The sequence below is a fragment of the Typopeltis vanoorti genome, chromosome 21 (genome assembly GCF_054136105.1).
Source record: "Typopeltis vanoorti isolate ZY-2024b chromosome 21, IOZ_Tvanoo_1.0, whole genome shotgun sequence".
NCBI lineage: Eukaryota > Metazoa > Arthropoda > Arachnida > Uropygi > Thelyphonidae > Typopeltis > Typopeltis vanoorti.
In genome coordinates this window covers 31,738,169-31,763,414 of record NC_143569.1, presented here as the reverse complement: position 1 = coordinate 31,763,414, position 25,246 = coordinate 31,738,169, and the positions used below count along the sequence as shown (strand labels likewise).

Genomic DNA, 25,246 nt, shown 5'->3' with positions numbered 1-25,246 from the left:
GGAATGATACCACAGGAATGTAATATAGTTCCATTGCACAAGGGTGGTGCAAAAACTGATGTGTCTAACTACCGACCTATTAGTATTTCTGGTGTGGTAGTGAAGATTTTAGTAAGAACTCGCATACAGAAATCGGTAGACAATCATTCTATACTCTGCAGGGAACAGCATGGGTTTACTAAAGGAAGGTCATGTTTTAGCAATTTGCTCATATTTTATAACAATGTTACGGCCGAGTTGGATAAAGGAAATGGATACACTATGATAATGTTAGATTTTTCTAAGGCATATGATAGGATACCACACAATAGGCTGTTGCGTAAACTGGAGAATATGGGATTGCAACATAATCTATAGACTTGGATCAGGGGATGGTTAACAGACAGATATCAAAAAGTGGTATACAGTGGGTGTGAATCTGCCAGATTTAAGGTAACCAGTGGTGTATCTCAGGGTTCAGTCCTTGGGCTATTATTGTTCAATCCATACATTAATGACTTCAAGCAGGGTCTATCATCAGATTTGCAATTGTTTGCTGATGATGCGAAGATAGGCAGGGAAATCAGTGATGCTGCTGATATTCAGAAATTACAAAATGATTTGAATAGACTGAAAATCTGGGCAAACGAAAATGGTTATCAGTTTAATGTTAGTAAGTGTAAAGTTATGCACTTAGGCGTGATTAGAGATCCAGCGACATATTATATTAGCGGGGTTATGCTACAAGAAACTGAAGAGGCAAGGGATCTTGTTGTATTGGTGGATAAGAATTTAAAGTTCAAAGGTCACATAGCAGAAGATGCAAATACAACTCAGAGGATAATTGCTATGTTGAAGCGAACCTTGACATGTAAAGATAAGGAAGTCATTTTGCCTCTTTATGAGGCTTTGATAAGACCACACTAGGATTACTGTGCGCAGATTTGGTCTCCCGGGTTCCAAGGAGATAAAGAAGTTGTGGAAATGGTGCAAAGAAGAGTTACAAAGATTATATCCGGGTTATGGGACATAGAGTATGAGGATAGATTGCGAGCATGTGGATTGTAGACTCTGGTTAACAGGAGAAAGAGGGGGGGTGATGTGATACAGGTCTATAAACTTTTGAATAGGTATTTTAGCATTTCAAATGATGAAATTTGTCGTTATATGGAAGGCGGAGAGAGAGAACACGGGGGGATCCATGGAAGTTAAGGTTGTTCTCAGTCAAGAAAGGGGTAAGAGCTAGGTTTTTCTCTCAGAGTGCAGTGAGTGAGTGGAATAATTTGCCCTTAGGGGTAGTGAGTGCATCTAGTGTAAGTGAATTTAAGGGAAGGTATGATAGCTGGGTTGGGTAATTTACACCCTCCCTCGATGAGTCCTTGACTCACTGGAGGTCTCAGATAATAATAATAATAATAATAATAATAATAATAATAATAATAATAATAATATATAGCATAATGGATATTAATAAGTTCATAAGATCATACAGTAACTTAATATTGAAAAAAAAATTCCAACCACCAGCTACATGATTATATTCATAGTTTCTAAAGGATCAGACTTTCTCTTATTAAATTATATGCCTTCCATCTCATCTATGGTTCAAAGTTAAGAGCAAAATTTGGCCTAGAGGGAACGGATGCATTGTATTAAAAGTTGCTCCTATAAACTTTCTAACAATCTTTCTGGGTGTATGGATCGAAATAGATCCTAATACATTGTAGTATGATTTCAAAATATGGAATATTATAAAAATATTTCGGCCTACAGCGACACGCTGAACTCTGAAGTTTCCTGCTTCTGGTTGCAGTAAGTTATATACCAAATCTATTATTATAGTTCGATACTATCAACGACAACTACATTACAAAATACCGAATAAATCATTGTCGAAGATGTTCAAAATTCGACAACACTACAGTATAAATATGTAACCACATATGATATAACAAAGGTAAGGGCAGCAAGAACTGATGGAATTGAAGGTTTATTCACTGAACACTGCATGCAGAATATTTTATGTTTCTAAACGTCATGGAAATAAAATATGTGAATTAGTATAATACTCAGAAAGTTTACTTACTGGAGAAGAATTTTACTTACCACTCACAAGGAGTTGTGCAGAGTGGCTGGCGTGTTCAAATTTATTTTTAGCAATGCAGGTATAATTGCCTGCGCTAACTGAGTCTACAGGATTAATTACAATCACCGACACTTCTTCTTGAGATATAATATTTATATTTGTAAAGTGTTTTATATCTTTACCATCTTTCTGCCATGAAAATGTGAATGGACCTTGACCTGCGGTTGTAATACAAGTGACCGTAGCCTTGTCGCCTTCTTTTATTTCTTGGTGGAAAGAAAATGGCCTAATCTTCATAGAACCTACAATACATCAACATTTTCTGAAATCCTAAATGCAGCAGCTTAAAATAATATAAATTGCTATTAATTTCTGCATATCGAAACCAGTTATGTAACATTTTTTTTTTAAAAAATAATTTAGAAACCTGATCGGCTTAAGTGTTAGAATATAAATAATAATAAAAGCGCAATGCCGTCCAATCAAAACTTATAGGTGAAGTGAAATCTATATTAGACATTTAATCCAGAGAAAAATAAGAAAACATGCACGATATGAATATGAAGACATGAACGAAACTAAAAAACTGAACTTCACGTTGGAAAATAAAGAGGCAGTCAAGCAAAAGAAGAAAGCAATGGAAAGTTCCTGGCAAGTAAGACAATCTGTGCTCTTATAGAATACTGAGAAAAATGAAAGAAAGAAGCATTGCATAAAAACTAGGTAAACAAAAGTCATGGAAAGACTTTGGTAATAACATAGAAAATGTATATCAGAAAGGTGGCAAAATATTCTGGAGGCTATTGAAAAACTTAGAAATGGAGGAAAAAGTATTGTAAAAGGAATCAGAGATGATACAGGGGACATTAAAACTGAAGAAAAATATATTCTAGATGTTTGGAGTAATTACTTTGAAAGACTCCTAAATGAAACAAGCAGAGTCAGCACGGTGGTAGAAAACTCCCAACAAGCATGCAAGCATATCCATATTTGCAGTAGAAAAAGTCATCAAAAACCTGAAATGCGGTAGGGCAGCGGGAGATGAATTTCGATTAGAAATGCTCACATATGGAGATATAAACGTTTCACAGCGGCTGCATTACATAATTCAGAAAGCCAGGTCAGAGGGTCGAATTCCAGATGATTGGAGTAGAGTACTCATTGTACCCATCTATATAAAGGGAAAAACAATGTGAGAATTGCAGAAGTATTTCCTTACTGAATGTTCCTGGTAAGATATATGTATATGCAAATATACTTGCGAAACACCAAGAAAAATTGTGGAAGAGAAGCTTGGTGAAGAACAAGATGGTTTCAGGCCAAATAGAGGTTATCAGGGTCATACTTTAAGACAAATATGTGTGAAATCTTGTGAATATAACAGGGATTTGTATTTAAATGAGAAATAATTTACAGGAATGAATACTATATTATTCATTCCTATAAATTCTTTCTCATTTAATTTGATCATACTACATTCATTAAAGAAGTGAAACATTTGAAATATGAGAATACATCCGATTATCTTGCTTTTATTTTTGTTTCTTACAATCTTTGAAAATCTGTAACTCAGCGAATAATTTGTTTGACAGAAAATGGTTTTGTACATCGCTGTCGATGAATCGCATAATGTTTTCTGTTCGTTGCTACAATTTTTAGTTCAAGAACGTCATTAGACGCAGAAAAAATCTGGATGACAAAGCTGGATACATTGTAACATTATGATGATGACGATAAGATTCGTTTACAAAAATAATGTCCAAAATCATCTAATTGTATGATGTTAAAAGATTTCTCAGGCCCAAAGCAATGCTATGATTTTTTCCATATTCAGAACATTTGTAATGTCTTAGTTTTGTTCATCATCAAATTCCTGCTGTGTACCCTCAGGAAGTTTACAGGATAATTATTATAGTACAAGCTACATCGAAAGTGTTTCCACAATCATTCTTTCTTTCTTCTGATCACTGTGCTTAGAAAAAAAGAAAAATAAGCTAAAACAACTATAAAGTTGAAAAGTACAACATATTCTAGAATAAAATTTTTAAACTTGAATTTGAAAAGATGAATTGCGTTGGAAAAAGTTCAGAGGCGATTGACTAAGGTGGTTTCTGGTCTCTGGAATGTAGAGTATGATGTCAGATTGACAAAATGCAATTTGCAGAAATTGGTGGATAGAAGGAGGACGGGGGATATGATTGAGACATATAAGCTGCTAAGTGGTTATTACCAGATCAACGTCGGGGAGGTTTTGCACAGAATGGGAGAGGATAGTAGGAGAACAAGAGGTCATTCCTGGAAGCTGTATAAGGAGGGTGTGAGCAAGGGAGTGAGGAGCAGGTTTTTTGCATGGAGAGTGGTGAGTGATTGGAATGCTTTGCCCGAGAGTGTGGTGTGTGCAGAGACAGTGAATATATTTAAGGCACAGTATGATAAACTGTGTGCATAACAGTGGACCTCCCACGATGAGTCTCTGACTCCATGGAGGTTTTTATAATAATAATAATAATTTTGAACCGTGAAAATAGAATATTAAAGCGACTGTTTGTAGAGCTACATTCAAAATCATTTCTGTGCTTCAAAATAGCTCAAAGACTAATCATGATTCCGTTTCTATAAAGCTTTACAGAGCTGCCACCTACCTATATTAATCACTTTCTGTTGTGTTTTTATTATTTTTTATTACGTAATCCATAAAGAGATCTAATCGAACTGAAAAAGTTATACACAGGATGCTGGTACTCATCAAAAATTAAAATATTATTTTCCCATTTTTACTAAAAAGTTAGAAAACCTATAGCATGTGAATACGAGGATAAGTCTAGAGACTAAACAGCATCATTTCACCAAGCCTCCAGTAAAAGAAATGGTGGCATAATCATCACAGAAAATATGAAAATCATTTACCACTTAAGATACAGAACTCATTGCTTAATTAATATCACATAAATATCAAGACACGTGAGACTAACAAGGTAAGATCTCATCTAAATTGTCAACTGATATGGTTTGCTATTTATTTATGACAGCATAAGTTACGATTTTTCATTGACATGTTTATTTTAATAGTTAAGTGTTAATAAAAGGATTCCCGAACAAAGTCTGTTGTTTTAAGTAGTTGTAATACCAAGACAATTCAAATACAAAAGTTGTATTCTCATAAACTCTTAGTCATGCTTGAGAAATAACTTTCAAATTTAGTGCACAGTATTCGGTTTTTCAGTGTATTTTATAGTCCAGCTACATTTTAATAGGAACTAAAACGAATCTCATTTCACCAGTATTGTATGCTTATTTTTGTAGACGGATCTATTATCTTAAGGGTCCCCAAGACGCGGTGCCTTTTACTTAAGTATGCAACTTGCACATAAAAGGAAAACAACAAAGTTGCATTACTTATTAACATTTAATTAACTTTCATGTTAAACCATAAACTGGAGGAATCAGAAATGGAAAAAAAAATTACACTTTCCAATATATGCTGAAAGGTTAAATCCGAATGAATAAATGTCAATACTTGCATATGATGATGAAATGAAATATGGAAGGTTCTGAAGAACAAAGGCAAATATAAGAGACCCTATTTTACATGTTATATTCTAATCTGATAATAATATATAAATATACAGTATGAATATTCTCTTTCAATAAATTTCAAAGAATAAATAAACTGAAATGAGAGAGAGAGAGATAATCATGACGAAATATGAATATTTTAAACCATATAAATGCCTATTAAATACGAATAAATTTCTTAAACTCAAAGTTTCATTAAAAGTCTTTCTCTGCAAGGATAAAGTCTAAGTTTCTCAGTGGAGTCTAAGAACGGTTATAGAGAAAATAATAAAATAAATGCGAAGAAATGGCCGAGACATGGATTACAACTACCTGAGGGAATTCCTTAGTAGATATAGCACTCACTGGCTTTCATGATATATCTACGGTGACATTGACTAAATATCCTCGAATTTGATTCAAAATTAACTTGGAATGCACATTAACATTTAAGTAAGCTAATGTAAACTAGTGTCACACGCATGATATGATGCCAATAACAGCAGCAGTATTGTATGCTATGATAAAGATATTAAACATTCAATTAATTATTTCTGGTCTAATAGTGAGGATACGAATACTGTAGAATAAGACATGCTAAAAGTTTACCCGAATACAAATCTAAATGCGAAATCGTGTATATAGTACAAATTGCAAAAGCTGCTATTAGCTATTAAAGTATTTAAATGATAGGGCTAAAAAGGAAACTAAGAAAATTGAAAACTGAATTTAGGCTTACCTGAAGTAACTCTGATGTCGGCAACCAGTAGTATCATCGTACAGCATGCAAACCATTCCTTTATGTTATGTCCTTCCATCACAGTTATTAAACACTGACGAGAATTAAGGATATATCCAATCAGTCTTCTATTAGTCACAAGAATGTAATCATCCCGAGGATAAAGATGATATAGTAATTCCCTAAAATCTATTTTGTAATACCTGAATATAACTTTGAACACACATAACACAAGTTCTCTCTTTCTTCAAAACTGCTAATGGCGAAGTATGCACAAACCCACTTTGCCATGAAGCTAGCGCCACACTGTGTTGTTATAATGAACCAAGTGTTAAAATATATTTTGGAAATATATTCCGTATTTTGGCAGAAAATATTTGCATAAAATGGATAAAAGTTGAAAAACAAACTAGTCATTCAAAGAATAAAGGTAAATGAATGAATACATATATTTCAAAATATAAATCAATATTATAAATCAACTATGATAAATAATATTTATGTATTATAGTTGCTCTGATCTACTTCATATGGACATCATGTGTAGCATGTATACGTGGTTAATGAAGGTGAAGAAAGCAAAACTTCCTTTTTCAGTAATATTTATTTAAAGTAAGTATATAATTTCTTCACATAACATATAATTCACAAAGAATCCTAAATTCAAAATTATGAATAGCGAAAATATTCATAAAAGGTGTATTTATACTACGAAAAAATTCAATGCACACTGGATGAGACTCATGTTGACATTCTATACAAAGAGCTGTGTTTAAAATTATTTACTTATTGTTTTGATATTTGCCTTTGTCAAGAACGATGTTTCTGAAATATGAATAATTTAAAATAATTTGAACGGTGTAATTGAAATATCGGTTGTTAACAAAAGAAACATGAATGATAATGGAATACTCTAAAGATGCATTCCACTTCTTAAAAAGAACGTGTGTTTGTGAGACCTTGGAAATATCCTTCATATTTCGAAAGTTTGATGTGACCTTTATCTTACCATGAACTACAAGATTCACAATTTTCTTTAGACTGCTTCCCACGTCATTAGTAGCTTCACAAATATAACTTTCGCCATCTTGTTCAGTTGCCGACGATAACAGAAGAGTTCCATTCTTTGAAACTTGTTTCGATAGTTCCAAGTTGGTACCATGATTATCTACAATGGAAATAATTTTTCACATTTTTACGTCCATTTATTATTTATATTAACTTGATATTTAAATAATATAACAAACATTAATTTTATGAAATTTAAAAATGCAGTATTGGGATGTTTCTGAATCTAATTTGTTTTGAATGATGGATACGTCTCAAAACGTTCTCCGTTGATTATAAGTTATAAAGGTTATATTACGTATGACTATTGCAAATTAATATGAATAAATTATAATGGATATTAAAGTTTGCTCTATAATAATATTAAGCGTAATAATTTTATTCGTATTAAGGGCAGTGTTGTTGCTTTTATATCAAAACATAAATAATTGATTATGCATTTACAAATTAATTAAATTAGCAATGTGAATCTGCTAAACGCTCTTTTTATTTTATAAAATATGTTTAACAGGTTTACGTTTCCAAGTTGTTCATTAGATTGACGTTAAGTTTTCGGCAAACTTTGATTGGGTAATGTTCAAATGGTCATTTTCTTTAACCAGTAATAATTCACTACCCTCAACTTTTTTTTAATAATGGTTATTGACATATATTCCAAGATTTGGCATTTACTTGCGGAAAATGAAATGTTTACATGTGTATGTTCAGGTTCTTATATTCCTCTATGGGAGGCCAGTTACAGAATGAGGCTCCACGTGTTTTATGGATGGGTAAAGGTCGCAAGACCTATAACATGACAGTGCCGTGCGTGTAGGCAAGAGGGTAAGTAGAAAAAAGAATCTGTTCACTTTTTTTTTTTTTGAATAGCCGAAAGTTATATTCTTTCGGGAAGGCAAAGAGCAGAAGTAGATGGAATGAAAGAGGAGGCAGAAAGATTGATTAATGTAGATTCACTAAGAATTTATCACTCGCTTTATCCCATATAGGCTGATCGAGGATTGCACCCCTGTCTTTCAACTGATAGGCTCCGTTCGAATCTATGGTGTAATGTCTGTGATTGTCTTTAGGTGGTAGTGGTTTTCTTTTGACAGTGCGAAACCATCATCCTGTTTATTGGAAGCCTGAAGTGGCTTGAAAAAATACGCTGGTCTCTACGCAGGGTTTCTGGATTATCGACTAACTATTTCTGATTAAACTCCCAATCGTTTGTGAGGAGTATTGACCTGAAAAAGCATATTTAATCATTTTTCAGTGTTTTTAAGGATCGAGTATTTTCAAGATAATATATTGCAGAAAGTAGTGCGTAGAGGAATCCATAGAAAAGAAAGTGTTTATCTCTTTGCTAGAGGATTAGCGAGAAACAATGACTTATTGCTGCCAATTTTGGGGAATTTCCTTACTTTACTAAATAGTTACAACTAGATGGCACACTGGTAGATAACAGTTTGGTTTAAAAAGTTAAATATAAGAAAGTTGAACGTTCTCCATGAAAAATTAGATCCTGTAAAACTATCCTCGTTAAGAAAATTAAACACAAGGAATCTCGCACTCCATAAAATCTTACATATGCATTATCCTGTAAGTAAAGAATGCATAAGAAAAAGTGGAGAAGTAAGAGTTCAAAAGAGAACCCGGAGTATTTCTTTCAAAAAAAAAAGGATTTAAATTGATAGTTCACCATTATGTCTTATTTTTGATTTAAGAGGGACGATCGCATTTGTTAGAAGTGCTGATAGAAAATCTACTCCATTTTAATCTGTCACTAATCTGAAATAAGAACACGGTTGCACCAGCAATACGTTCGTGAGATTGTAATAACTGATAGCACACTGATCGCTCAAGTTCGCATTACTGCTACACCGTTCTTAAACATTCGATAATTTTATATTTGTATAATTTCCTTTCTCGTGTTTTCCTTTCTTAACACATTTTTCACTTTGCCTTGATAATATATTCGTTTTACATTGTTCGCTTTACATTAATTTATTTAAATATAATTAAAATAACCTGGCTAATAAAATGATTTACCAAATTTAATCCATTTTATTCGCGGAACTGGAGATCCAGAAGCTTGGCATTCTAGTGTCACTAACTCTCCAGCTGTAATTTCCTTGTCTTGGGGTTCTTTTATCCATTTCGGTGGAGCTGGAAATATTTTACTGAATCATTCATAAGCTAAAACTTTATTCTAAAAATGTTCTGTTTTTAAAAAAGTAAAAATGAAACTGAATTCACCAGTTGAATTATAATGGCGTAAATGCACTTTGCAAACACGCCCAGTTTACTAAGTATAATATATTATAATTGTTCCATTAATTTTATTTAAATTTTTCCTGCCTATATTATAAAATAATATTAAACTGCTGAGAGAAAAGAATATGAAACACGAAAACATTCCTATATCTTAGGATAAACGAACCTTTTGTTTATATTAAAAAAGGAGACAAAAACTAGTATTAAACTCCTTGATGCTCTAAATATAAACACTTTCTAGAACAGCAAACATTGTTATAAAATGTTGTTACAAGGAAGCGTAATAGAGACTAAAAATCTAAAAGGCTTACAGTTCGAAATATAAACACACAGATAATACAGAAAAATGATACCTTTCCATTTAAATAGTAAGATATTTTAAATAAGCTCCCAGGAGTAGCAACTTCATAATAAACATAAGTTTCCTTTACTGAACCTCATAAATAGCAATAAGTAGTTGAAGAAAGTGTTCTAGAAAAATAGAAATACAGTTGAAGAAAGATAGAATATCCAGTTGGATATTCTGCCTCTTTAAAAAGTTCATTTCGTGAATAGAATAACTCTGTTAATTGAAAAGTTATACGTAGATTCAAAATGATTACATCAAGCGATTAAATGTGTGTATTAAATATATCGGAAGCAAAGGTGATGAATGGTCTATTCTCTAGTTAGATCCTCTTTGTTTATCAGAAGGAACAAAAAACAGAATTTCCAGAAGAGAAAACAGATTCCTATCATATGAGATTTGCTAAAACTCATCTTCATCTGAAAAGTCCTTATAAATGGCATTCATCCCATATGCAGTAAAGAGAACATCAGTTCTTCTGACTATGCTACGGAAGCATTCAGAAACAGAAAAAAAATAGTTATATAACACATATGAAGAGAAATTAACTGAGAATAAACAAATTAGTGCACAGTTATGCCAAAAATTGCATTAGAATATATAGAACAATGGATAATAATCAGATACTTATAAGATCACACAGTAACTTAATGTTCGAAATAAAAAGCAGCTGGATGATTTAGCACAACTAAAGCGAATGGTACAGTTGAAAATTGTTCTTATAAAATTGTAAACACTGCTTTCTGGATGCATGGATCAAAGTAGATCCTGATGCACTGTAGTGTGACGAAACACAGTAAAAAATAAATACACCAAAACAAAGAAATACACTATAAAAGTATTTCAGCCTCCAGCGACAAACTGAACTCTGAACTGTCCTGTTTCTGGTTTCAGTAAGTTATACAAAACAGATTGTTACACTTCAGTTTTATCAACAATAACTATAACCACAGGATAAATCACAAATATGTAATCCTATTTGATATAAAAAGGAGAAAGCAGTATTATTTGTGGAATTAAAAGATTATGAACTGAACACTGCATTCAGAATATTTCACACTAGAAACATTATGGCAGAAAAATAGCTGAATTAGCGTAATACTCAGAAAGTTTACTTACTGGAGAAGAATTTTACTTACCACTCACAAGGAGTTGTGCAGAGTGACTGGCTTGTTCAAATTTATTTTTAGCAATGCAGGTATAATTGCCTGAGCTAGTTGATTCTACAGGATTAATTACAATCAATGACACTTCTTCTTGAGATATAATCTTTATATTTGAAAAGTGTTTTGTATCTTTACCATCTTTCTGCCATGAAAACGTAAATGGTCCTTGACTTTCCGTTGTAACACAAGTGGCCGTAGCCTTATCTCCTTCTTTTATTTCTTGGTGGAAAGAAAACGGTCTAATCTTCAGAGAACCTGAAATACATCAATATTTTCCTCAATCCTAAATGCAGCAGTTTAAAGTTTAAAAAAGAACATAAACTAGTATTACCTTCCGCATATTGAAACTGGGTTATTTAACATTTTTTAAAATTATTTAAAAACGTGACCAGCTTAACTGATAAAATAAAGATGGAATAACAGAAAATGCCATTCGAGATTTGAACCTTATATGGACAGTGAAATCTATGTTATACATTTAATTCAAGGAATAAATAAATATTCTGCTAATGCCTTTTATTCCCCAAAGGGAGTAAGCAAATCTGGCTACCCCGCAATTACCAAAAAGTTAAGCTAATTAAGAGAACGGTAAGAAAATTCGTAACAAGGTCAAACTATGGAATGAAGTATAAAATTCAAACCCCCCATGATGTTTGACAATACTCTACTAAACTGAAAACGTCCCTGATAAGAATTTAGTTGTAGTGCAGTTTTGAAATGAACAGATTTCCCAATATCAGTACGAAAAATTCATTAGTTCTGAGATGAAAAAAAAAAGAATTTTAAAGTTTCTATTTATATATAATTAGTATAAAATGACTAAGTGTAACAAATAATGAAATAATGGCAAGCGATCATAATGCAGTTGGATGATCATATTTCCGAAAACATAGTATTTTCTGATTTAAGAATACTGTATACTATGTTATTTTCTAAGAGAATACGAACTTCGAAGTCACATGTATATTCAAAGAGAAAAACAATTTTTAGATAAATAAAATCTTTTAAAATAAAATTTAATTAACAAAACCTAGCAAACTATGGAACACAGAGCACTTCACGGGAGTCTAAATGACTCTATCCGGGCCTTTACTTTAGTGAATGAACAGTACTTCATTCACTAATTAATAAAATAAACAGCAGCAATTGGAACAAATACTCCTTCCGTATACGGTGAATGGTTTTCTTAAAACAACGTACAGATGGAACGAAATTAATATAAAGTTATTTTAGAATTTTGTAAAATTATTCTATTACCATATAAATAGAATATTAAATATAATAGCAAACTGTTATATTTTAATAGCAAAATATTAAATATAATAGCAAACTGTTATATTTTAATAGCAAAATATTAAATATAATAGCAAACTGTTATATTTTAATAGCAAAATATTAAATATAATAGCAAACTGTATTAGAATACATTTGTCAAGTTATCAAATAAGATAAAACCTTGTTATAAGTAAGAAAGATATTAACAATTGTTTATTTACCTTTAGCTCCACACTGGATACTAGCGAATAAAAGGACACCTAGTAACGCTGCTTGTATTCTAGTCTTCATTGTTGAATAGCCACACAAATTATTTTGTTTCTAACACGAACGAAAATTAGTCACATAATCCTAAACATTTGGCACATCATGTAAACATTAGAGAACTTATCCAATTCAAATTTAATCTCCAAAATCAGTAAAATGAAAGGTAAATATCTTAAACAGAACATACAAATATCCAATCCACGATACAATAATGGCGAGAGGATATGACCAGTGATTCCTGATGTAAGGAGCTTGTAGCGCCACATACCGACGATAGCGAGAATTAAAAGAATTGAAATTTTATTTTACATTTTTTAATGCCACAGAGTATTGTATTTTGTACTTATCCATTAAGCATGAATATTTCAAATGTATTTTCATTGTAAATTTGTATGTTGGTATCATCACATCAATAATCTTCAACTTGATGACTGTTCTAAAGTGTGAATATAATACTATGTCAAAGCGCTGAAGCAGTATACTCGTAGATTTTTTTTCCTCATGATTTCTTTTTTCTACAAAAACCAACTTAAAATCTAATCCAAAAATGTGAACAATTTCTGAAAAGTGCAATATTCAGAATGCAAAATTAAGAAATGATATGAATAAATAAACAGCTTAACTAAGCTATTTTTAAAATATATGCTGATATAATCCATATTAATTAAATACATGCTGGCTTGCCATCACTGACCGAGCACAGAACCATACAACCGTCCAGTTATCATCTCATAATCATAATCTTTTTCTTATTTCTTACCGTGTACAAGAAGGTTAACAACCTTTTTCAAACTCTCTCCGACGCCATTTGTTGCCTCACAGATGTATGTTCCGCTGTGACTCTCATTCACCGAAGGTATCGAGAGAGTACCATTGACTCCTTGGAATTTTCGAATATTTACAAATTCTCCTAAAAATAAATGAAACGTTTCAAAAATTTCCCGAAATCGGAATCTTTTAATAGATTTTATTTATGCAAAATTTATAGTGTGATATTCACTGATTATTGGTGTTTTCATATTAACCATACGTATATACGTTTGTAATGGACACGAGAGACGAGCAATTGCAATAGATACCGCAAATATCAGTATTAGTTCTAATGCATTGGAATAAAATATGCGCTACCTATTCGTATTTAAGATATTTGAACATGGCTACATGGATCATGGACAGCTGTAGATCACGATCGATGTTGTGAAATGCTTTTAATTCTTGAAAGGATATAACCTTGCATAACATAGCTTTATTTTCGAATCAATGATATAAAGAAGGAGAATGTTTTGAGATATTTCCATATCTACCATTTGACATCAAATTTCTGTATACCAAGGTGTCTAGAAAACAGTAAATGAATATCCATAAATCTGGTTTTTAATTTTTAAAAATACCCTTTTTTAGTTTTTAAATGCCAACATTCAAACAAGTGTTTAATGTTATTAAGTTGATACAGTATGATTTTAAATCTTCAGAAAAGATAAAACACCTTTGAAAGTAACATAAGTAACGTGTATTACAGTTAATCCTTAGCAAATCTTTATTCGAACAAGACAAATTGTTCACGCGGCGGATATACATAATTAATATTCCATCAAATCCAAACTGCTAAATAAAGATTATATATGGCTATATAGATGTGAAAATTATAAACCGAGATTTACTTCTATACATAAATTTTGATAAGTGGATAATTGCCTACCTGAATGTTTATTCCACTCAATTTTTGGGTTTGGTGATCCAGTCGCTTGGCATTCAAATGCCGCTGGTTGACCTACCGTGATTTCAAGATCACTTGGTTCTTTATTCCATTTGGGAGAAGCTATATAAATATGAAGTAACTAGTCAAAACGTGTAGGCTGAACTCAAACATTTAAAATACAGACACGGGTATGATTAACATGAAAGTTCATGGTGTTTTGAGTATAATACATATAAATACTCATAATCAAACTGAAGCATCGATCTTTGTTATTTTGGTATTACTTTGTAGTTGTATAGATCACAAAAGATTTGCCAGAAAATGCCAAATCGAATATCGTATTTTTTATTATTTTAAGGACTGAAAAAACTGAACTTAGCGAAATATTATTTAAATAAATTATATTTATTTAATCTTTTCAATAATTTTAAACACAACATAAAGTAGAGAAGTTAATATTAAAGTAGAACTACGATGTAACCAAAACTTCGTTATTGTCAGAGCAGACAAAGGCAATGGAGTAGTGGTCATGAACTCAGAAGAATGCATAACAAAAATGAACCGCCTACTAGAAAACACGTACACATCTTTAAACTGGGATCTAACGTAGAACACCCACAAATAACAAGGCCAATGACTTAACTAAAATTTTAGTGAATCGTCAAGAAGAATTGAAGAAATCTTTAATAGCAAAATCTTTAAATTTCGAGAATTTATGGAGCCTCGAAAATCCACAAACCAGAAGTTCCCTTACGTTCTCGTAGAAGCTAGAGACTCTCTCCCACTTCCAAACTAGGAAAAACAGGGTCATATGTGAAAAAAAGCTTACAGTTTATTGAAATGGTAAAATGCATAATGATAGAACCTTTACACATTCTAACAAGTTTAGACGTTGTAAATCTGTTTTTACCAATGCACTCTAGGGAAAACATGGTGGATCATCTTCAAGGATGTTTTCATCTGAATTCAGAAAGTGCATAAACCACGTTCTTCAAATTACAGAGTAAATATTAAGAACAGACACGCAAGTCTTTGCTATGGGTTTCCCCTGTCACGACTCCCAAAAAAACCTATATATGGACAACTTCGAAGAGAAAGCTATTGAAAAATATCCTAAAATCCAAAAACATGGCTGCGACACGTTGATGAGATATTCGTTTGATTAGCAATGAATGACGAATTAGAGAATTTCAGAATTTATCTTAATAGCTTTCATTCAAACACAAAATCCATAGAAAATTATGACTCTCCTTGGCATCCGGATGGAAGTATCTGAAGAAGAAAAAAGGCTAAACATCTCAGTATGCAGAAAATCAATCAAACCGGAGATTTCTACATGCTGCTTCACACGCCCATGCATTACAAAAGATAGGCATGACAAATTAACATTATGAAACAAAGTACAGACATCTCCAGTGCGTTAGAAAAAAGGGACAAAGACCTACGTTACCTTAAACATACTCTGTACGTTAACGTGTACGAAATGAGGATGTGCGATTAACAAACTTTAATCATACCACCTGCAGTTCCATCCAAAAAAGCAAGAGTTTAGAAATGCAATCACCTTACCCTTATCAACAATGTGACGGACAAAATTGCAGCATGTACAAGATTTCAAGGTTTTTGCATCCATCGAAGCCTCAACATCAGCATGTAAAAAAAAACGTCTTGAATATATGAAATCCACTGCTCTTGCTGCATTTTGCTATGTAGGCTAGACGGAGCGTTCCGAAGAGATCCGTATGTCAGAACATGTAAAGGATGTTGAAAAGAACACATGATGAGTCTTTCACACAAATAAACCAGACAGCCAAGTCTTATGGCAAAAGAATGCTGTAGTGATTATAATTGTTATATAAAGAAATTTAAGGAAGTCTCAGAAATGCTCTGTACATCCAAAGTTTACCGAGAAAGTGTTTAAGAAAAAATTGTAACAAAAACCACGGTTTAATACTACACCAAATTTGGTCTGCATTTATTGAAACTCTGATATCTGGTAAAAAATCTAAAATATCGGACCTGGGATATGACATGCATTATACCACGGAACGTGACAGCACCAGTAATTATCTCTTATTTTGGCATACGTAGATTGGTAAGTTCAACGGTTTTCATTCTTTACTATGTACTAGTGTTGAAATTTGTTAAATGCTTTGTGTAAATATTCTTCTTATTTTTTTTTTTCTTCTTTCAATGAATACACGACCTTCGCTCTTGAAAATACTACGACTAATTTCCTAAGTCAGAACTTACAGGAATAGTTGTAATTCAATTCCAAGATATCTTATAAAGATAATATATCGACAATATGGAAACAATTACAGAAACTCTCATTAAAGATAATTTATGCCAATTGAAAACAGATAATAAATATTATTCCATTTCGTTTTATTTCTAGAGCTTATTTTTCCTGTCCTGCGGCACAGTTGAAATAATATATCCAAACAAGTTATAACTTGCTAAAGCGTACCTCTTGGTAAAATGGAAGCTGTTCCTTCTCTGATTCTTTGGTTACCATATGTCCAAGGCACTTAGACAAAACTTCTGCTTACCTGCACTTCCACATCTCTCTCTCTCTCTCTCTCTCTCTCTCTCTCTCGCATCCAGATGGCACTATTGTTACAGCACCCAAAGATAAGGGTGACCTCATGGTACCACTGTTGTCATCCAACTCCTACAATGACCAAGGCAAATCACTTCCTACCATCCCAGAATCTGAGCACCATACGACTCCTGTGAATTTCATAAAAATACATCTGAATAATATTAATGAACTTGGTCACTAAAACATATTCCGATCCTAATACATCTATTCAAATTGTACTTGGATATTACCACAACTAACACCCTTCCTGTATTATTTCCACAAGCTTCTATACTTAGTTGGCACTTCCCAATGTGTAGAAACAATCATAAATCCAGCCTATTCCAAAAAATAGAGATGGAAGTCTACCGTCCAACTGCCAACCAATCGCTATCACCAAAAGTCTTTCCAAAATAATGGAGAAAGTTATTAATTATCAATAGTCAATTTCTGCACTACCTAGAGGCCATCAGTTAATCAGCGATGACCACTAAGGATTAAACCATTCAAGATTTACCTCTTACCTCTTAGATTACGTCATATACCACCGGATGTGTGCATTGGAAAGGGTCAGAGACGCATGTGCTGTCGTTATTGTCATCACGAGAGCATTTGTTCGCATCTGGCATAGAGGCTTGCTAAACAAATTGCTATCCTTTGATCTAACTGCCACCCCTCTGTAAATGGGTAGCCAGCTTTCTCTCTGTTCGTTCCAATACGAGAGTGTCTCGGTGGTCTCTTCCATAACCTATCCTCTTCCTCTTGTACATAAATGACTCACACTCAATCACCACTGGTCATACTCACGGTCTTCCCGGTGACAGTAATCTCCATTCATCCTACACATTTGACAAACCATGCTATGCTCAGCCATCCCAAATTTAAAGATAATCTCCAACCAGTGCCTTAAAACATTGATCTTCATACCATCCTTTGGCGAGAAAGCAATCTGGTCATCTTCATTGTCACTAAATTGCAGTCATACCGTTTCTCTCGAAAAGGGATCTCGGTTCACCTATCCTTTTCCTTTGTAATACAAAAATCGCATGACTCGATTGTTGGATCTTTCTGCTTGGAACAACATTTACTTCCAGCCTCCCCTAGCATTAACACATCCTCAGCAACTAAAACAAAATAGGCATTCTCTTCCGTTCAAAGATGCCATTTTTCATGCACCCAGCAACTAACTACATACAAATTCCAATCTGCTCATTCTTAGAATTTTGTTCACTTGTTGTTTGAAGTGCTCAACGTAAACCACACTAAAAATTCTCGATGATGCCCAAAGGAGAAGAAAGCAATTCTGCTCACAGATGATCTCATCTCTCCCTTACGGACTCATTTTAGCGTCTCTCTATCTCTCTCTCTCTCTCTCTCCATCTTCCCGACCCAATGTTTCAGCACAGTGTCTATTCTCTTAGTCTCTGCTCCACAGAACTGGCAATTATCATTCCTCCACTTTCTGTTAGGCATATTAAACTACAGCAGCTATCCAGCACCCCTCTTCAGTGCAACTGCAAACACATTTTTAATCCTTCTATCTCTGTCCTCTGGAAAAGACAGGAAGAAATTTATTTTATTGACATTTATCTTGAAGAGCAGGTTGTAGTTCAAGATAAATGTCTCCTGTACCCTACATACAGACTGCACTAATGTACTTATACGTTCTTCGATTTTCTTGAATGCGATCAGTCTAAAAACAAATAAAAGAAAATAATATTCAATGAATAATATCTCTTCCCACAATGAACATTGGCGGCATCTCTACAAATATCAGCAATGAGAATATCTGTATCTTCATAAACTGCAACCCAATCTATATTTTAGATTCAAAATGAACATCTTTCACAAGAAAGAAAACTTGTTTTTTTCCTTTATTTATTCTCTTTCTTTTCATATATAACGCTTTAATAATTTATTATAATTCCTGAATATTTCAATTAATGTTCAAAAAGAATTGTTCTTTAGTTTGGATAAACACAATAATATATATGTATTATCGAAATATGATGTGATCACGTTTTACTGAAGCTGATTTTGAAATTTCAACACTTTTGGTTAAATCTGGAATGGTTCAAATTTCATGCAAACAGTCGTTTTCGTTATCAGAACTATTTTTCAAAGAATATATGAGTAGCATATCTTCATTTTTGGACAGATCCCACATGGTATGTTAATCAGAAAGAAATAATGCCGTGATAATAAAACAAAACTTAGATTATTATTTTTTGAAATTTTTTTGTAAATCTCACCCGCGAAAGGATATAAATCTATCGTCCATTAGTACTATGTGCAGGCTAAGGGTCGCATAATCCGATCTATTTTTTCAACCTATTTAACCTCGTAATGTGCGATGAAATTGATTTACTAGCTAAATATGTTTACAAACTGCTTGCATGCGTTGAGAAGAAAAATCTGAATTTATTTGAAGAAGAAACAGTTTAACGGAATCTGTTTAAATCCTAAAGATAATTTAGTAAGCCGTTTGGTATTAAAGAGTTATATATTCGTATTGATTATTTCTATATAATGATATGTTTTAAAGTGTTTCTTACCTTTTACAAGAAGAACAGCTGAGTAGGAATCGGATCCAACCCTATTAGTGACAACACAGGTATAATTACCACCACTCCAAGAATCCACCGGATCGATTACAATAAACGAAACTGAATTCTGAGACATCACCTGAATGTTGCTCGTAGGTGTCACCTGTTTTCCATCTTTAGTCCAGATGAATGTGAACGGACCCTCTCCTTTCTTGATCAAGCATGTTGCACTCGCCTTATCTCCCGCTTGGATTTCTGACTGGAAAGCAAAATGCTGGATCTTTGGAGAATCTATCGAGTAGGAGAAGAATTATCAATTCTGAAAGCCTGAGCTTTTACAATGACATAATAAATTTATTCTTCTTTTACATATTTCTTAAGAGATTTGAAACACGAAACAACCATGAATAATGATGAATTCAAGAGCATCATTCGAAATAGTTTGATGTTAACCCTGAAGGAATTAAATCTTGTGAAAAGCTAAGTTTCCAAAGCGTTCCTTCCCATATTATTTTTTTTGTAAGTATAGTCATAAGTAGTACTGTTCTTGCTAAGTAAAGCTGCATGAATTAATTTTGATGTTTATATTAAAAAGTAATAGTCACTTAAATTCATATTCCGCCTGAGATGGCAAAGTGAAATGACAAAGATTTTCTCGCCAAACTCCTTTCTCTGTAAAGGACAATCATAAACAGGGTAGAGCATGCATACGCGTAGAATTGCGAAACTGAGGTCTCACACTGATATCTCACTGTCACATTGTCCTGCGAAAATCCAGAAACCACAAGTTTTTTTTCTTTTAATTTCAGGATTGTGATAAAATATAGGTGCCTAAATGTTAAACAAAGACTAGATTTAGAAATCATCTAAATCGTTATTTTCCCTATATGCATACTCTTAGAATTTCTGAAATTAACTTGATGACGCTAATTAAATCATTTTTGAAGATAGAAAGCGCAATTCGTTTTGAGCGAACTCAACTAAAATTGATAAATTGTGTGTATAAATTTCTGTATTTATTACATAAATACTGAATATATTTATGTAATAAAGATATCATTGCAAAGATAGATATTTAAAAAAAAAAAGAGAATTTTAAATTTGAACATTGTAGGTCATCCTTGCAATTCATCCTTTCCCATTTTTTCCAATTCCTTTTTCCTCTTCCAATTTCAATGAGAGAATCTCAGAAATAAATAAGAAATAAATAAATAAAAAACGTAGTAATGTAATACATGAAAACAATAGCTCAAAATGAAATTAAAATTATGTTTATGTTAGAGATAACATTTCCTTACAAGACATCTGCCAGTGCTCATCAATTACTATGCTAATTTGGTGTACATATATAGAGTGAAGATACAAGATGATGGAACATACCATGACATTAGTAGTCATTAAGCATTGCGAAGTGTCATATTAAAACTGAAAACTAAAAACTATATATATAATGAATAATTTGTGGGAAATATGGAGAAGCAACTAAGAACAAACGGCAGTGTAATATTCACTACTGGGCGAAGAACATGAAAAGATCAATGCATGATAACTGAGAAGGGCAACACATATTGATGATATTTAAAAGTCTGTATTTATGCAAGCATTGTGTAAAATTAGCAAAATAAAATGCATGGGAAGAATTTGGTAAGAACATTGAAACTAAATATCAGGAAGGTGGTAAAATATTGTGGCGCTATTGAAAAAGCTCAGACATGGAGGAAAGAGTATGATTAAAAGGAAATCGAGACGATAAAGGACATGGAACAAAAAATTGCTAATGAATTGAGCAGTGACAGCCAGAAAATACTCAACAGAAATGCCATTTGGAATATATATCTATATTTAATGGATGAATAACACTATCAACTTGGAGCTGAAGAAAAGAAACAATTGTGGAGGGAATTTAATGAGAAAGGAGGTGACTGCAGGCACATGAACAGTACAAGGCACAGGCAAGAATGGTAATTAGTGTGGTAAGAAAGGCACAATCAGATTACGAAAGGAAGTTAGCAACGCAGGCAAAAAAGAAGCCCAAATAATTGTTTCAATATGTTGCAAGTTAAAAAAAAAAGTATAGGGCAGAATGATTTTAAGGAATGCCGATGGTAGGAAAGTAACTGAATCCGTCGAAATAGTAGAATTACTAAGTGAACACTTTGCAAGAGCATATCATCCAAGCGTCGATATTGCAGGAATGAGGTAACAGATGGCTTATACTGGAAATGAAGTGAATGAAATGGAGGTGAAGCATATTACACAACTTTAATGTGAATACATCTGTAGGATTGGATGGTGTACCAGCTCGAATGTTACGTGAAGCGACAAAGGAATTGTCAGTGGCCTTGACCATGTTGTTTAATCGAAGACTCAGAGCTCGATTAGACCAGAAGGAATGGAGAGGGGAAAATAGTTCCATTGCATAAAAGAGGCTCCAAGACTGCTGTTGTAAATTACCGACCGATCAGCATATCAGGAGTCGTTGTCATAGTATTGGAGAAGTTGGTCAAGAGCAAAATACAAGAATGGGTAGATGGGAATGGGATACTGTATGGGGTGATAGCATGGTTTTGTGAACGGTAGATCATACCTCAGTAACATGCTCACATTTTATAATACAGTGACAACTGAATTGGATAAAGATAATGGGCTTACAGTGATATTGCTGGACTTTGCAAAAGCCTTTGACAGGCTGCAACATGGGATTCTAATCGGTAAACTGCAGCACATGGAGATGGATAGGAGGGTGGTTGATGGAGAGATATCAGAAAGTAGTTTATTCAGGAGTAGAGTCCAAAAGAAGGCCTGTGACTAGTGATGTGTCGCATGGTTCTGTTTTTGGACCAGTGCTATTGAATTTGTTCATTAATGATAATGATATAGGAAAGGATATGAGAACTGTTCAGTTATTTGCCAATGATGCAAAGTCAGGTAGAGCAATAGTTAATACACATGATGTCAAAATTTTGCAGGATGATTTGGATAGATTGGTAGACTGGGCTAAGGAGAATGGATGTAAGTTTAATGTGTCAAAGTGGACATTATCAGCAGTATACCACATTGGTGGAACTGTACTTCAGGAAATTGACGAAGCCAGAGACTTGGGAACATTAGTGGATAGGGAGTTAAAGTTTAGGGGGCACATAGCAAAAGTGACTAAAGCAGCTCATCAGATCACTTGATTAGTGAAGAATACTTTGACGAGCAGAGACAAGAAGGTTATTGTTCCTCTTTATCGAGACTTGATAAGATCCCATCTTGACTACTGTGTGCAGATCTGGGTACCAGGATTTCTTGGTGATGGGGAGATGGTAGAGAGGATCCAGAGGTGAGTGACCAAGATGGTAGAAGGTCTATGGAATGAACCTTACGAGAACAGGTGGAAGGTTTGTGGGTTACAGAAACTGGCTGATAGTCGGAAAAAGGGGTGATATGATTTTGAGACATTCAAATTACTGAAGGATTTTTACAAGATTAATTTAGAGGAAATTTTTCAGAACAGGTGTGGTGGTGGGAGAACTAGGGACGTTAGTAAGGGTGGTAGAACTAGGTTTTTACTTGGGAAGTGATGAATGAGTGGAATACGCTGCCAGCGTCTGTTGTGGTGCCATGACCGTGAATAAGTTCAAAGCAAAGTATGATAGATACTGTTCAAATGCTGAATAGTTCTTGACATAATGTTTAGCGTTTCCCTCGATGAGTCTAAGTCCTTGGCGTTGCTCGTAGTAATAATAATAATAATAATAATAATAAAATAATAATAATACTTGAAGCACAAAAAAGTTATCCCAAACTTGAAATGTGGAAAGGCAGCTGGAGTATATGATATTCAACCAGAAATGCTAAAGTATGGAGGTAAGAAAGTTTTACAGTGGCTGCATTGCATAATTCAGAAAGACTGGTCAGAGGGTCTTATTCTAGATGATTGGAGTAGAACTCTGATAGTACCCATATATAAAAGGAAATAAAACTGGATGTGAGAATTACAGAGGAATTTCTCTATCGAGTGTTCCTGATAAGATTTAATCAAGTATTATTGATAATGGAGGAAAAGCTTGGAGACGAGTAGGATTCAGGCTAAACAGACGTTGTCAGGATCAGATTTTCATTTTAAGACAATTAGTTGAGAAATCATAGGAATATAATAAGGATCTCTATTTAAGCTTTATAGATCTAGAAAAGCATAGGACAAGGTGCCAAGAGGAAAGCTGTCAAAACGCTCTAGTTTATAGTGTAAATGGGACATTATATCAAGCAATACACAATCTCAATTTGAGTTGTAAATCAGCAGTTAGAATTGAAGGACGTACAGAAAGATCGCTTGATGTTACGTCATTTGTGCGACAGGGGTATACATTATCTCCACTGGTATTCATTATCTATATGAATCACATTATGAAGGAATGCGATTCATATAGAACCTGATATCAAAATTGGAGATCTTAATTTCAACCCTTTTCTTGATGTAGATGTTATACTACTACTACACAAATGCAATACAAGTCTGCAGGATTCCTTGCCCAAACTGAATAAGTGATGTAATAAATTAGATATGCAAATCAGCAATAAAAAGACAAAGACAATAAAAATAGGCAGAAACATTGAAAAAGTTAACTGCATTCTGAATGGAAAACCTGTAGAACAAGTAAAACATTTCAGCCATTTAAGCACAATTTAAAGTTTTAGTGAAGTTAGCAGAGGTGGTATGGTAGGAAGTGAACTAAATAAATTAATATGGAATAAGATGGAGATTAGTCAAAACAATAAATTAGTTGTATACCAGACAGTCAGGACCATACTTATACTTTTCCCGAGGAGTTAGAGTGCTCCAGAGCTTCATTGTTTGGGCCCTTAAATTGGCCTTAATTTTTCGGGGTCCCGAACTAGCGCCTTGTGCGCTTGTGCATAAGTACTAACTTGAAGATAGTGTTCGAACTAATTTTAACTTATGAATCTGAGAGCTGGTTAGAAATAAAAGTTTTGATCCAAGACCAGAGACCACAGAGATGAGAGTACTAAGAAAGATTAGCGGGACAGATGGCATCAGTGACAGCATCACATTAAAACGCAAATATTAGGAAGAAACCTGACATTATTAGCATTCAGGAGTATGTTAGAAGTGCTAATCTCAGGTGGCATGACCACTTAAACCGAATGGGAGAGGAAAGATTAGCTAAACAAATGTTCTTTGTCAGGATAACAGGAAAAAGACCCAGAGGAAGATCAAAATGTGGGGATTGAACAATAAAAAGTGCCTTAGAAGACAGAACTATAAGATCTAATAACATTGGATTGTTGACAAATAACAGGCTAATCTGGATGAAAATTATTGATAAGAAGCAAGTAATGACGTAAATTTTCATGTAGCACTATTATAAGATCCTCTACCCCCCCACCCCGAGGTTATATGTCAGAAATTTGATGATGAAGATAAATGCTGGACTGAATTTATACATAAGTTGAAAGCAGACATTAATGGGAACGAAAATGTTATATGCACCCTGAAGAAAAGAAGAAGACAAAATGAGGAGCTAAGTTTTTAATAAATGGGGGATGGAAATCTTGTGACTACTGGAAACGAGATAAGAATGATGTGCGGCAACGTTATTTCAGAGATTTGTTAAATAAAGATGAAAGCCATAGTGAAATGAACTGGAATAAATATAATGGTAATAGAAATAACAAT

The 25,246-nt window shown here is 33.4% G+C and overlaps 2 protein-coding genes across 2 annotated transcripts in view; both read right to left on the bottom strand.

Annotated features, from left to right (window-relative positions):
* The window catches only part of LOC150094710 (hemicentin-1-like), a 39,501-nt gene extending 26,585 nt beyond the window's left edge, over positions 1–12,916 (bottom strand). Inside the window, exons 1-5 of the mRNA XM_090411642.1 lie at positions 12,689–12,916; positions 11,166–11,447; positions 9,456–9,572; positions 7,369–7,527; positions 2,086–2,367 (exon numbers count right to left, since the gene is read on the bottom strand). Coding sequence (XP_090267768.1) covers positions 2,086–2,367; positions 7,369–7,527; positions 9,456–9,572; positions 11,166–11,447; positions 12,689–12,758 — 910 coding nt within the window. The 5' untranslated portion in view covers positions 12,759–12,916. The remainder of the gene's footprint in view (positions 1–2,085; positions 2,368–7,368; positions 7,528–9,455; positions 9,573–11,165; positions 11,448–12,688) is intronic.
* Positions 12,917–13,483: 567 nt separating this feature from the next.
* LOC150094708 (hemicentin-1-like) overlaps positions 13,484–25,246 on the bottom strand; it is a 176,794-nt gene continuing 165,031 nt past the window's right edge. Inside the window, exons 47-48 of the mRNA XM_090411641.1 lie at positions 19,573–19,854; positions 13,484–13,644 (exon numbers count right to left, since the gene is read on the bottom strand). Coding sequence (XP_090267767.1) covers positions 13,484–13,644; positions 19,573–19,854 — 443 coding nt within the window. The remainder of the gene's footprint in view (positions 13,645–19,572; positions 19,855–25,246) is intronic.